Source organism: Rhopalosiphum maidis, chromosome 1 (assembly GCF_003676215.2).
Source record: "Rhopalosiphum maidis isolate BTI-1 chromosome 1, ASM367621v3, whole genome shotgun sequence".
Taxonomy (NCBI): Eukaryota; Metazoa; Arthropoda; class Insecta; order Hemiptera; family Aphididae; genus Rhopalosiphum; species Rhopalosiphum maidis.
In genome coordinates this window covers 49,132,503-49,149,240 of record NC_040877.1, presented here as the reverse complement: position 1 = coordinate 49,149,240, position 16,738 = coordinate 49,132,503, and the positions used below count along the sequence as shown (strand labels likewise).

General features: G+C 26.5%; 1 protein-coding gene across 1 annotated transcript; it reads right to left on the bottom strand.

The window, feature by feature from the left end:
* Positions 1-6,677: 6,677 nt before the first annotated feature.
* LOC113548722 (RNA-binding protein 45) lies at positions 6,678-12,247 on the bottom strand. The gene is made up of 11 exons (XM_026949754.2): positions 12,015-12,247; positions 11,656-11,770; positions 11,263-11,448; positions 11,054-11,181; positions 10,560-10,723; positions 9,678-9,811; positions 9,504-9,622; positions 9,350-9,443; positions 9,137-9,293; positions 8,957-9,064; positions 6,678-7,207 (listed from the first exon to the last, which is right to left on the bottom strand). Exons 1-10 carry the CDS (start codon positions 12,181-12,183, stop codon positions 8,966-8,968), a joined length of 1,365 nt encoding a protein of 454 aa, XP_026805555.1. The 5' UTR covers positions 12,184-12,247; the 3' UTR covers positions 6,678-7,207; positions 8,957-8,965.
* Positions 12,248-16,738: the final 4,491 nt, after the last annotated feature.

Sequence of the window (16,738 nt, the reverse complement as noted above, 5' to 3'; positions counted from 1 at the left end):
AAAAATTAGAACTTTAAATGTTTTTAAAAAAAAAATAGTGCTCGTCTTATCGATATGTTTATAATAACAGTATAACAACTAAAAGTATCTTATAACCCTATAATTACCTATTGGCTATTATAAATAAAATATAAACTACCGGTTGTACACTTGTACTCAACTAAATGTATTTTATATTTATTTTTCTATACATACCTACTGAAAACATAAAAAATAAAAATTTCTAATTTCAATTGAAAAGTGCACATATACTGTATAGGTACAACGTTCAAATTGGTATTCGGTATAGGTACATACTTTCTATTAGAGAGATAATTTTTCGATTTTCTCAATATTAATTCTCCTTTATGCAAGGAATATTACTAAGAAATTGTGAAAATTATACATGGCGATGGCGTAGATGCATGCACAGGTTCTTATGATATATGCAGTCGATATCGATGGTTAATTTGCAATAGGTACCTATATAATTTAAAAAAACCGAAGAATTCACTGTGCTGTATAAAATAATTCGATTGTACCTAGCATTGAGTAAAGTTAGTGTTATTGCAATGGATGTTTTAAATTCAATGACAAATCATTATGTACCAACAGACGATAGACGATTCTGAGCAGAGACAGCGTGTCAGTTTCTATTCTTAAGAATATTTTATAAGACGAATATTTATTTATATATGGTAAGCATACTACTATTAGTATTCATTATTATATTAGTAATAGGTATAGATTGAATTAATTATTGCAAAAACCATTGCAGAAAATATCATATTAATTTATTAATTATTATAGATTATCGTTATTTGACATAGCTTATAAGTTATAGGTAAGACAATGACGGTTACCGACGACCATAGAATGGCGTGAATTGATTCATGGTAAAATTGTAAAATTACCTAACCTAAAAACAATCTAAATATTAAAAAAAAAATTATATATTGTGTTTAAAAATTAAGTATATAATATGTAATAACAAAGTTTTAAGCTTCAATAATTAATATTTTTCAATTATTACAAAATTTTTTACACATTTTTATGATTCCAAGCAATTTTACCGTAAATATTTCTTTTTTCGTTTAGTTTTTTTTTATACTTTTTATTATCGAAATACGTATTCTGGAATACCATTTCATCTATTCAATTACGTATCCTGAATATGATATAAAATTATAAACCTTTATCAAAGTTTTTTTATTTCAATATTAAATTCTAAATTTTAAATAGATTATATTGTGGTAGAATTTAAATATAAATTAAATATTCTATTTTAAATTATATTAAATTTATTACGTATTATTATTGTTAGGACTTGGGAAAAAATAAAAATGGTTCTTGAAGATATTGAACTATAGGATAAACTTGAGGACTTTATAAGATGCTCAAAACATTTTTGAAGGTTGATTTTTATACATATAAATTCAATATTTATCTAATTATCTTAGTATCAATGTATAGTTCCTATTCTATAAAAGATACTGTTTTATACACAATATACTAAATACATAATTACAAATATAACTACACTCACGCGTGGCGACAATATAACTGCAATTTACAATACATTTTTAATACAAATACCTATTGAGTGTTCGGCACTAACTCCTGGACTCCTGTCTTTTAAAGATTTACACCGTAACCGTGAGAACAACTGCAACTGTACGCAGACGCGTACCCTGCAAGATGTTCTTTGTTGTGCGAGTTTTTAATTTTATATTTAAATATAACTAGTATTACTGTGGGAGAGGGAGTTACAGACTTCGTTATAGTAATCAATCTTCGTAATAATAATATCAAATATAAAATAGAACCATAATAAGATAACTTATTTCTTAGATTTCCTTTATGTATTGTATAAATATAATTTATTACATTAAGTACATTTTTTCGGATAAAAGCGGATGGCAGAGAGGTGTTACTGGTTGTATGGACCGAGAATAACAACGTGCGCTGGCGCACGCGCGAATGCTTACAATAATTTTTATAATTTAAGGACCTAGGCACAATATAATATAATAGCTCAGTATTTTAGTCTGGTGACAAATAAATGAGTCATACATATATATATAATTGATAACAAATCAATGATTGTCGATTTATTTGAATTTTGTATACTTATATAAAAAATGGAGCATATTTTGTATGCCTCTGTAAAACCTGCATCCATCACAGCAACGTAGTATTGCAGCTAACCGAAGTCGGACGTATATGATACAAAAAAAAAATAGTAGTACCCAAGCACACCCTGGACCCCTTCACACCACCTATGATGCCCCTGCCTTAGATTATTATATTATTAGAGCTAAAGTACTAAAGTGCATATATATATACAAATATATTATACATTATACGGAGTGATTTATTTAACGTAGTACACTCATTATTAGAGACAACACTTACGTATTATAAAAAATATTTCTTTTACATAATTATAAATTGTTACGTAACAACATCTTTAAAAAAACAAAAATATTTTTAAAGTAACAATTTTTAAGCTGTTTATTCTGGAAAAACAAAACACAGTTTTAATTTCATATTTTAAAGCAGAACATTATTCAGAATAGGTATTTCAATCTATAAAAATTAAATATTGGACAGTTTATTATTAATTAATAACTATAATAGTATTTAAAATTTAGATGAGCAGAGTAGTTAGTGGACTAATATTTTAAGGGATATACATCCGTGTGAGTAGAGGTAGAGTATTAAATATACTTATATACTTACGTATATCACAAACTACTCGTCAAAGATTCAATTTTTATATATATAATTACTACAAAAAATACAGTCATTAAAAAATTTATTTTTCTTAGAAAAATCATTCAAAACTATCTAAAAGAAATATTTTCAAAAATGTTGAAAGTTTTTGAAATAATGAGGATTTTAGGTTAAATGGATCGCTGGGTATAGGTATATTATTTATAGTTAAATCGGTGGTAATAACTGGTCAATACCTGTCTAAGTTTTTATGAGCTAATCATTATGACCCTAATATGGTTAAAATACCAGAACTTGTTTTTGTTCAGCTTTGTCATCATACGTCATTATTAGTTATCATTACAGCTCAAGTGTTACATCTAGAAAACAAATTGCGTATTTGTATTATAGAATATAAAATAGATATTTAAAGTATAATATGTAATATTCACGATTTGAAATCATTCTTATTAAAACTACAGCAATTTATAATTTTATATACTTTTACATTTTCTCTAGTTTTTATATTTATATATATATTTTGATGTTAGATAGGTAATTGATTGTGTCTGCAACCTACGTGTATGAGTGTCGTAATAACTACTAATATTATTGCGAGCACATTTCAAAAATTAAACCCAGAAACGACTGTGGTGATAGGTTGTTAAAACTCAAAATATTGTCGGGCGCTATTTTATTTTTGTTTCAATAAATTTTAGTCTTTTAGATATAAATAGTATAATAAAGCACATAGGTACTATAATTACAACATTAGAAAATAAGGTATGTATAATTGATACAGAACTTAGCTATAAGTTCATTGTTGGATATTTAATAGAAAAATTAATATTTGTAAATGGCATAGGTGTACCTATCGTAAAAAACAAAATTTGTACTGTGATAGAATAAAATTCAGGATTTATTGGTTTTTAATGTATTCGTATAATCAATAACATTATGATTGGCAAACCACTTTTTAAACACTAAGTGTTTTATCTAATAAATTTAAAAAGTTAAATAATTATAATTTTTTTGTTTTTTTTTTATGATTTATTTTGGTATAAGCTTCATATCTTTTTGAACCGATTTTATTCAATAACTAATTATTTTTAAAATATACTTGACTATACTCCGGCCCACGAGAGACCACTTCTGGGCGGCGACCAAAATTCGTCCGTTCTCGCGTATTCCTAAGTATTTACGGCGGCACTAGGTGGTAGAGTGGGAGAAATGTGGATACGAAACCGCGGAGCTTAATCATTTGTATGCGCGAAGGAGTAGTGCTCTCTCGTGGGCTGAAGTATATAAACTAATATATAATATGTATATTAAGATACATTTTATAAGCTTATCAACTTAAGTGGTAGAATCAATAAAATTATGATTGTAATAAAAATATTTTAATTTTGATAATGAATTAATATCTAATAAATTGTATCTATTTAAATAAATCATCAATTAGGAATTATAAAATAAATCAATAATATTAACTGGAAATTGGTATCTGAAAAATATCTACAGATTTTCAGCTATTACATAAAACAAAACAACAGGTGTAAGTATTTACCATAATCATCAAAGGCCTCACCAAAAATATTGCCCAGGGCCCCAAAAGTCGTCACTGTCACTTAAAACTGTCTTCGAATATTAATATGCACCAATTCCATCGGTTAAAATATAACATTCGTGTTTAGTCGTTATAAAAATAATCTTGAGACCGAATAGGTAACATTTAAACATTCAAAATATATATATTTTTTAATGCTACACAGAATTCGAATATGAAATTACCCAAAATAAATGTTCTCACTTTCACAGGTCGTTAATTATTTAATTTTAAATAATACTTATGTACCCACATAACATATTAGTTATATGTCCGTTTCCTTCATATTTATGACTGAGCCTGACCTAACTTGTCATAATGATTTCAAAGTATAGGTAGCCAAGTGCGTCACAAATTAGATTCATAAGATCAAAATTTAAAATCTGTTAACTTTATATGCATTTACTTCTATATTTGCAAAATAGGTGAGTACCTATATTGATTATTTTTTATCTCAATTCGTGAATAAATGAATAAAAAATTAAATAAATTATATTTTATACTTAGTTTTGGTTTGAATAAATGGAACGATAATATTTTTACACAACTATTTTATACTTATAAAAAATCTATTGTTTTATTCATTTGTCAATATAATGTTCCAATAAATTCTATTATATTAAACGGATATATAAAATTTACTGAAAACTATATTATGCCAGGTTGGTGATTAAAAAAAAAAAATCAGTATCCTTCAGGGTACCTATAAAAAATGTTTTTATATTTAAACCTATAAAAGAAACCATATTATATTAAAACAATGTCCATAAATATAATATTATGTACCTACTTAAATAAATTATTGATCATTAGTCATTAGGTTCCAGGCTTTAGTAGTTTTGTTATCACAATTTAAGTAATCAATATTAAAGTATGTTTATGTATTAATTTGTATCTGAAATTTAGATAAAACAAATGCTGGCTTTTTTTCTAAAACCAAATTCATAATAAATTCAGATGATATTTAAATATGGAAATACGTAGATATTAAAATAAGAAAAAACTAACAACACTAAAATATTTTTCAAAAAAAATACATTGATAAATGGTGCAAACAAAGGTCGTACAAGAAGTATGTTTTTAATAGTAATAGTAATAATAAAAATAAACATATTTTATAGTTTTTTTTTACCTATTTGTGTTAGTTAGAAGAGAAGATTATAAAGTAAAGTTTGGTAAGACTTAACAAATCCAATGAATTCCCATTACATTTTTAATTGGACCTATGAAATGTAATGTCTTACACTCTGCGGGTACATAATATGTTCAAAATATCGAGCAAACACTAATATTTATAATCAATGGTTATATATATATAAGTTAGAACAGCGGTTCCTAAACTTTCTTAGCCTTGGAGCGTTTTTTTAAGTAGAAGTTTATCGTGGAGCCCCCAAGAAATATTTAATGCTAATTTTTATCTGTCTGTGTTCTGTGTAAAATCATTGTAATATTACAAACAGAGCCCTTGATAAGCCATTGTGGAGTACCAAGGGCTCTACAGAGCACAGTTAGGGAACCACTGAGTTAGTTAGAATTATAAATATGGATATAAATACCAACAATACTTTTTTTTTTTAAATATATATTCTACATAAATGATGGTTGAAGATAATATTAAAGCATATGTAAGTAAAACACAATACAAAAGTTTTTTAAAACATACCAGATAGAAAATTATTTGTTTTAAAAAAATAATTAAAAGTTATAAATATTATAATGACGTGTTGGGCAAATCATAATTAAATAAATCTCAACGTTTCACATGTAATTTTTCTTAAGATACTAACTAAAATGATGCATAAATAACACAAAATTTAAAATTAACATTTACTTATTTCAAATAAAACATTGTACCTATATTTGTACAGGTATTTTAACTACAAAGATCATAATTAAAATAGAAAAATGTATTGAAATAAATAATTTATATCACTAAATCCTTTAATAAAATGTAGTGTATTTCCTACTCAAATGTTTTTAATAATTCTAATATTTACCAATAATATTTTAAAATATAAAAAAAATAATTTAAATAATAAAACCAATATCACAATATTTGTATAAAATTTTTTCAAACCTATTCCATAATATTTATAAGTATCATTATATATTTTATAGTACATATACATTAATGGAATGTAATTAAAAAATATCTCAATCTAAAAAAATTAAAAAATGACTAATAACTTAAAAACACTAAAAATTTAAGTATTTAATTGATACTAATTTGTTAATAATTTTACTTTATAGATAAATTAAAAAAATACAAATTATACATCTGGAAAAAATGTAAATACTTTTTTGGTTTGTACTAAAAAAAAATATAAAATAGCTAGTTAAATATATAAATAATTCAATATTTTTAAAAAGCAATACTTAATTGGTAAATGTCAATGTTTCAAAGATGTTAGTCTTGTTGTGTGTACTTGATATTTATGTTATAGTATTAAATAGTTTATGTTAATTTTTAAAAATAGTAAATAATTATCTACTAAATATATCATCATACATATGAATTAATTATACTCTGGTTTAACCCAGATGTATTTTAATTCCTTGTCATTATATTAAATCTCTTAAAATATATCCAGTAATTTGAATGGCTTATTTAATTATACTATAAAGTAGTTTGTCCATGAAAAAAAAACATTAAAAAGCTTATAACTATATAAATATAAGTTCTCAGCTTTAAAACTTTCTGAACAAATAACACTGTAAAATATGTTAGTTAGTTTAAAAAGTGTTTTTTGTGTTGACAATATGTTACAGTTGTTGAATATCTTGTAGTGTTTCATGAAATCGGTTGATTTTGTGATATTTGTCTCGTAATTATAGACAAACTCAAGTTTCTGTTGTTGTTTTAGTGGGTTTAATAAATCGTTTGTTTTTGTTGTGCTATTTACTGTCCTGAAATCATAAATGAACAAATTGTAATCCGACCAATAATGGTTTTGAAAATATAGTTATACGGTTTCAGCAGTGATGTATATCATTATCAGTTAAGTATATTATTAGCACACAGTTAGTTAAAACTTATATATTTCTTGTAATATTTAAATAAAAAAATAAAAAAATGTTAATTTTCAAAAATTATATTCAATTTAATTCATATACTATAAAAATTAAGACAGACACAGAAAAAATTCAGCAAATCAACCATAAGAAACTAAAGATAGTTTTTATAATTTAAAAAAAAAACCAACTAGGTAATAAATAGTAAATATAATAAACATAATCTAACTTAAACCACCTGAATTCATGTGTAATATAATATATTTGATTTGTACTTTAATTTAAATATATTATTAGAGCAGTGTTTCTCAAACTTTGTGTTATGGCAACACACTATTAAAATTTTTCATACTTTGCGACACACAATAAAAAAAAAAAAAGCACAATAACTATACAGTGTCAACAAGGTTTGTACAACTTCCCACAAAATGTTTGAACTTACCTGACGACACACCGGTTGAGAAACACTGTATTAGAGTATATTACATTACACATATTACATATATATTATGAATAAGTATATTATGTATTTAAAGTTATTTAAAAGAATTGATACGGATAATTTATAATTAAATATAAATTGTATGAAATATATACTATTTTTTTTAATAATAGTATAATTTTAATTAATATAATACACAAGTATATTATATATTTGATATTATTTTTGTTTAATTTACATTATTAAGATAATTTTCCTATTATCCCATTATTAGGAAACATAATTTTATAAATAATTGACAAATAATAGTAAACATATATATAGACTATTAAGTATAGCTAATGAATCTTACTTAAAATTTATGGAACCGATTAATCATTCAAACCATTCAATATTATCTCAAACAGGATATGAAGATTAAGTAGGTACTTATTTTGTTATGCTCACTTTGGTGCAGAATAGTAATTTACTATTTTTATAAACTTGAAAGTAGTGATAAACTATAACATTTAATTAATAAAATCTTGAAATAGGTCTTATAAGTTATAATTAAAATTATTAAATTACTTCAATATTCTTTATGATTATTTGTATTTTCTTTTATACTAATAAGAATAATTATCAAAACATTCAAACTTATTTTAGTTAATAAGTCAAGATAAACTAATAAGTAATAAATAATAGGTATAAAATTCTATTATAAACTTAAATTTAAAAAAAAAACTTAGCCAGTAAATCGGCACAATTTAAAAAATGTTTGAATACGCTCTATATTTAATACCCTTGGCTAATGAATAATTTTCTTTATAAGAATACTGGTATATTATTTAATAGTATATTAATTAAATTTGATACCTATCTTGTATTTTTAATTGCAATTATTAAATGTTCTTAACAAAAACATTATGCTTCTATTTTTCTAAATTATTAATATTTTTAATTTTTATAAGTATAGTTAGGCATTAATTGAATATTCAAAAATTAGTTAACTTAACACAACAGAAAAATATTTTGTGATTGCAAATGATAAAGGCCACATTATTAAACATTATATCTGTTTATCTAGAGTTACAGCTTACTATGTACAAAATAGTAAATTTTGTTTAAAAATATATATATGCCCATCATTTTAAGTTATAAAGATAAATTCCACACCACTTTATATTATTTTTTAGTTATTTAACTTTATTGCATGTACTTACTTTTAGAATTCACATTGTATCAGGTTTCATACGTTTACGATTTGGTTCTCTAGGTTCAGCTTCCATTACTTTTAAACGACTGTTGTATACTTTGTGATCATTTAAACACTAAAAATAGTTAATTAAAATATAAAAACACAATTTAAAAAATTCAATGCTGATATATTTTAGTAATATTACATTAATAGCTCGTGTAGCACTTTCCAAATTATCATAAGTCACATAACCATAGTTCTTGCCATCAATAACATTAATATTTCTTAACCCTTTAAACATTTTAAAAGTATCTTCTAATAAGCGCATTGGAGGAATAATTGGTTTGCACACAAAAAATAATCTATAACATATATACAGATGAAATAATAAAAATATTAGATTAAAATTATTTACTACCTGAATGAATTATCTGATGATGGCAAAAGAACTTTTTCATTTCCTCTTTTTGGTGCTAATGGTGAACTATAATCATCCGCCAAGCATAAAGAAGCTAAATAACATGTTAAAAAATTATTAATATAAATATATAAATAATAGTTATTTGTTTTACCAGATGTTAGGTTACTAGCATTTTTAATTACGGCTAATGCTTTGGTGACAGTACTAGAAAGCACTTCAATATCTTTTGAAATTTTATTTGCTATAGGATCCACTGCTGATGAAATAGATCTAAAATTATATTATTAATTAGCTAATATTACATTGTTATATCAAATAATCTTACATAGGAGTACTACTGAATTCCAATATTATTGGATGACCAGGTGGATATTCAAATCCATTGATTCGATTTACAGCATGTTCAGCTGCTGCAATACTATTATAAATAACTTGAAATATCTTCTTATCGTACATTTGCTAGTTAAAAAATATATGAAAATATAATTAAGCATACAAAATATATACAAGTGTTTGGTAAATACATTATTTTTAATAAGTAATAACTATCAATAAAATTGTTTAATAAGCATCAGGATTTGTGACATAAATAATTAATATTATTACACATCCTATTACGATAATAATTAACTAATTTTAAGACAACACTTTTCCATAATAGAGTAGAATGCGCTTAATTGGGACACATTGGGCGGTGACCTATTTGTCCCCATTATCATAACTAATGAACCGATACATTCGTTCGGGACTTTGCAATCTGTCTAAGTGGTTGTCTTTTTTATGTGGTGTCCCAAATAAGCGGATTTTACTGTATTATACTGTTCTATATTTTAAAGACTAATTATTCACGTGTAATGTTGCAATATGATATTTTAGAAGGATTATTTTTAACTATAACTCAATTTTTAATAATTCAAAGTCCGAGAATAAAAAAAATTGTGCTATCAAGAATTTAAAAATATTAAAATATTTTAAAATTTGTACAGCTACAATTGTAAATAGAATTAAAAAAAAATATTATTTTTTAGTAATTCAGGAAAATCAATTGAATACATACACCAATTTAATTTACTAATATGTATAATTATTAATTAATATTAAAATTTAATTATTTATTTGTAAATACTAAATAGTAAACTAAATAAATGTCAATGAATACATAATATATTATATATATATGTAATGTAAATGCATGTGTGTATATTACCTGTCTTGATAATTCTTTAACTAATTCCAATTCAGGAGCAATATTCATAATTTTATAAACTTCATTATATGAGACAATTGATGAAGTATAAGCAGTTAATACACTAGGTTCATCTCGGTGTTGATGAGATGGAGGTGCAAGTAGTGAGTAACTGCTAGTTGGATCTATAAAAAAAAATAACTTTTCAGTTATTTACATTAAAATAAATAGATAGGTTTATGCTTAAATAAATTGTCAAATTATTATACATAATATTAAGAAATATATAATGATGTAAGTTTTAATTGTTTTAAGTTATTATAAAAGTTCTAAAAGCCAGAACTTTATTCTGATAATATAAAATAACATTGTTAGACCTGAAAATATAATTAAGTTAAACAAGTAGTAAGTTTATTATTTATATCGATAGATTAGTTTTAATTATTTCTCTGCAAACAATATTAACATATAAACATATAATATTATGGTAATACTAAATATTTATATTGATTTACTTTTAGGATCACCATGTCTAGGATAAGATGGAGGATATGCAGATGGTCCATCATCATGTTTGGGTTTAGCAAAAACAGCTTTATAATTTGGTCCACATTCTTCAATAGCTAAAGCAGCAGACGAAGGCCTAAATAAATGAAGCTAATTACATTCTATTCTCTTAGTTTTAATATAAAATATTTTGTTTTTAATTAAAAATGGTTCCTACTTTGAATAAGTTATAAAAGCTATTCCTTTAGATTCTCCAGTATCCTTATTTGTAACAATATGAACTTTAGAGATTTCTCCATATTGACTAAAAGTATTTTCTAAATCTGATTCCTTATCAGTTTTTGGTACAAATACAAATAGTCTATTGTATTCCATTTCTGAATTGCTTCTTATATGGCCAGGGCTATTGAAAAATAACAATATAAACTTAGAAATTGCATCAAATTTAATATAAATATTATCTAAATCCATTGGATAGATACTATTTAAAAATAAACATATTTTATAGTGATCTAATTCAATATTATCATAAATTTGATAAATAATGAGCAACCTGATAAATAAGTTAATTTATTAACAATTATACTATTGTAAGATTTGTATAAAGTACCTGGTGGCCATTAAGACTTTCATACGACGATTAGATGATTCTATTCTATGTCCATTCATTGCTTCAATAGCTTTAAAAGCCTCCGATGCTTTTGAATATTTTATGTATGCAACTCCTAAAATAAATAATCATTGTTTTTACTAAATGGATAATGATTAAAATAAAAAGTCTTAATGTCACTAATAAACTCTGAAATATATAAAAAATGAATTGAATACATTTAAATTAAGATAAGTAAAAATGAATCTAACATATTATATTTCTTAACGTAATACTTTTGTTATAAAATACATAAAATTTTTTCCAGTTTTAAAACCATTAAACAGTTGCTATTTAAAATAATTAAGACCAAATATTACCTTTTACACTGTCACTGTTGCGATCTTTTACAATGTAAATATTTTTTACATCACCAAAATTTCCAAACATCTCTTTAAACTCATTTTCAGATATTGGGTGATTTTTGTCATATAATACAAATATTCGGGAATTTTCTGGGTCATTATTATCATTCTGTTCATCTTTCATTTTAAAAAATTACGTAAAACAAAATATGTAATTTATGAATAAAAATGTTTAAAAATGTGAGATCAAAAATAAATACTATAAAAGTTTAAAGTGAGAGTAATAAATAATTCCTATTAAAAGTTAAACATTTTATGTGGCGTCTTTTATCACTAATCTCTATAATCAGTTTAATCAGTATGACCAAATAAAATAAAGAAAACATGGTGAAAATTTATTGAATTGATATTTTTATTTATAAGCACGGCTTTCTGGTGATATAATGGTTTTACATTATGGACCTATAAAGATCTTTATTCTTTATAGGTCTATGGTAGAACGTAGAACCACAAATTATTTTATTTTTTGTATTCACCCTATGTTTTAATGTTTGTAAGCACACATAGGCCAATTTGCTTAGAAGGACCGAAGTCCCCCTCATAATATATTTCAAAAAGGTCATAATGCTTAATACAACGCAATCGAGAGATTTTTTTTAGCAATTCGAGGACCAGTTCCCCCTGAGCCCACCCACTACCCAGTAATAGGTATTAAATACTTACATGCATTATTAAGCGGATCTTGATACATTTGGGGGGAGGGGGGTCAAGCCTCAGATTAATTAATAAAAATAATTATTAATAACTTTCTATTTAGTTAAAAATCATCTTGTTTATGTATTGTAAAAACACAAAAATAAAAACCAGCCAGCGTTTAGCGTGGGTATAGCAAGTTATTAAACTTATAATATTACTATTGCAATATTATTACAAATACAAAAATAAATAATAAAATAAAAAACTAATGTAGAAAAATTAATAAACTGTTTTATCAAAAAATATTAGTGTTATTATGCCTTTTATGGTAATATATTTGGAAATAATGATACAGAACTGTAGGTACATAACCAGAGTATACATTTAGGGGGAGGGCTAATTAAAAACTTACGGTGGGCTTGACCTGTATTGTTTATTCGAGAGAAGTAGAATTTTTTGTAAGGCCTAATATTTTCCTTTTTTTAGTTTATTTCCCAGTATTTTTAATTAAATTCTATCATACAATCTTTGAAAACCTTTTAAAAAATGTTTCAGGCGAATAGCATTATTAAAGAATCAATTAACTTCAAAATCAAAATTAAAATTAAAATTAAATCAACTTTTTTATAATTTTTTTTTAAATAAATATATTTTTATACATATATAATATACAATTTACTAATATGATATCAATATTCAATATCAGTCGATCGTTAACGTTCGCCGTGAGTAGACGTGCGTTACCTCCGTCCGTTATCGCCTTTCGCTAATGGCATTTTATATCCAGTTTTAAATATGCTACGTAATACTTCAAAACGTAACTTATCATCATCGTCTACCAAAAACAGCAAACAAAAAAGCAAATTATTTATTTCTCCTAATTGATACGGCTCTCTCTCTCTCCGGAGGTGTTCAGTCCTCCGTCCATCAATATGCCATCTCAAGATCAACCCAACACACCTTAGGCCAACATAGAGTCATCCCCAATGGTCAAAATACAGACATCTCCCTTTTACGTAAGTGAAGGCTACGTATTCTCTACGCTCAACAATGATCTTTTTGATATAATTGACCAATCGAGCATTCAATTTAAATCAACTCCTAAATACCTTATTATACACGTTGACAGTATAATTTCCTAGAATACTATTTTTAAATACCTAACCGATAACGAGCAGATCCAATTCCACACTCACCTGCCCAAGCCATTAAAACCGTACAGCAGCGTTTCTTAAACTTTTTTATCCGTGGAATCCTTTTTGATGTCCACTTTTATCGTGGAACCCCTACTTTGTTTTTTAGCTTTTAAGATTTTTTTTAGGATTGTTTGTAAAAAAAAAATACAATTATTTCATATACTAATATTGTGTTACAGGTATTTAATTAAAAAATATATGTTAAAAAAATAATAATAATTGTATATAATATTACTTTAATAATAATTACTTAATGAGATGCGTGAAATTGCTTTTTATCATTACAAATATTCTTAATATTGGGTTTTATTGATGAAAGTTGTATTAACATATTAGGTTTAGCATCAAGTCTGTTGCGGTATTTTGTTTTTGTCGATACATAGGTGGAGAATCCTAATATTTAGTTTGGCATTTTTAAGTAATTTTCTTGAAAATTTTGAAAAAAATTACTTAAGTTTCGCGGAACCCTGAAGTGATCTCCGCGGAACCCCAGTGTTCCGCGAAACACAGTTTAAGAAACGCTGCCGTACAATGTATTTATCAGACACCTCCACCCGTCTACGCCCGTTGAAGACATACAAGCCTACATTTTAGATAAGGGCCATGAAGTAATTCAGGTCATGAATATTTTACACCGTATTAATAAAAGCGCATTGCCTCTTTTTCGTATCGACTTAAAACTGGAAACTAATAATAGCGTCATTCTTAATCTGGACTCACTGTTACACACCAAAATCAAAATTGAGCTGCCAAATAAAAAACGTACCCCTCCTCAATGCAAATCGTGCCAAGCTTACTTTCATACAAGTAACTTTTGCCACCATACACCTCTCTGTGACATATGCGGAGATATCCATTTATCCTCCGAATGTTTAGAACCGTCATCCACTCCCGCGGAATGCGCATTATGCTCAGGACCACACACAGCTTCATACAAGGGCTGTCCTGTGTACAAAAATATCGCCAAAAATTAAAAAAGCATCAAAGCCAAAAAATATAATGAACTTCTCAAACATCGTAAAACTACTCTACCGACTCAACAAAAACCAATATATACAATTCCGAAAACTGCTCCTACGTTTCCTTCTCTCTCAATAGCTCCTCACCTTCCCGTAGCTTCCTACGCTTATATCATTGATCCTAAAAATAATATATCAGCTAATATAAATGATAATCTGTTAATTAAGTTTATCACAGAGCTCTCCGCTTAAATAAATTCCCTCATTTCCCTCTTCACCGCCATCCTACGGAAACAAATTATTCCATAATTGTAATCCCATCATTTCCTCAATATAACTCGTTATATTATTATTTTATCAAACCAACTACGCACCTCATTATAATTACAATTTAAATTTTCATTAGCGGCATTAGTGCATATCATTAATTAATATTATATATATTACCCTAAGTCACTTTATAATGTATTACTCTTATCTCCATTGTTGTAAATGTATATTGCGTCCCGGACGCAATTCGTTCAAAAATGTTTGTCTCAGGGGCGTCATTTCACATTTTTTCATGGGATGCAAAACCAATATTGAAAATCTAAAGTAATAACAGTCACTCGCATGGTGGAGTCATCCCATGAATTTTTTTCAACACACTTTTTGTGTAAATGTAGATCATTTTATAGAAATTATAGTAAAAAACAAATAAGAATAATTTTGTTCATGGGATGCATTTGCACACCATCACACAAATGAAGCCACTGGTTTGTCTACCTATTTTGGTACGCAATTCGTGCGTACGCGGAATAAACAGCAGTTGTAGAGTGTAATATGTGTAGTGGGCCAATCAACAATCGATGTGCTTACACCATGGTTTAATAAAATAAGGTGTAGCAAATAGTTTTAAAGTGTTTATTTATTAAAAAATATTCAAATTTTAAAGTATGATTTACTGTAAATATTCTAATGTATTTAATTAGAAAAATAGACTAAGTGAGAAAAACGGGTGTGTGGCACAAATATAAAAATGTTACGATGTTTGATATTTCAATATTTGCTTCAGGTGGTTTCTTGGTATCGCTGGAGATTACGACAGTATGATACGCTATAAATTTTTGTTTAGGTAATAAATTAAAAAATAATAAAATACTACATTTACAATAATAAGTACGATAATACTAAATCATATGTAAATACATAACTTTATAGGTATATAGTAAAGCGGCGGAAAGAAAATATATAATAATATCTAAATTCGGTTTGCGTTTGTAGGAGGTGACGGTGTGTGTGTGTTGTGTGTGCTACACCAGCAATCGGAGACGTACACATACAATATACGTATAATCAGTTAGTATTAGTGTATGTGGTGACTGAGATATAGCACCGACCGGCATCATCCGAAGTGTAAATTATGGTATTTTTCGATAACAGCGTGGAATTGTAAAATGCCGCAATATGTCACTGTCGACGATACAGTAGTTAACGAACCGACGACGCACGTAAATAATGTGGTTCTCAGTAGAAGACGTCGCATAGGAAGACTGTAACGATGCGGGAGGGAAGGTAAGAAAAAGAGGAGGCACTATGGAGTTTGGCGATAATTCTTCAACGCACATTCTCCGGCACCCCATCGTGTAACGAGTTCACGGGTGTCACACGCTCGATGGTGGACGCGTTGAACCACTCTGCATGGCGGACAGCCGAACGACACCCGCCTTTAGGCCGGAGGCACACCGAAAGAGCAAAACTGTTAGGAGGCAATTAGAAAATTATGTAAAATAAGTGACGCACGCACACTACAACGCGCGGCTCGGCGGCGACGGTGACACGGTGGTCAGCGGTACCTCAGTGTACAGCGATTCTGCCTCGATGTCACCATTACAGCAGTTATGGCAAT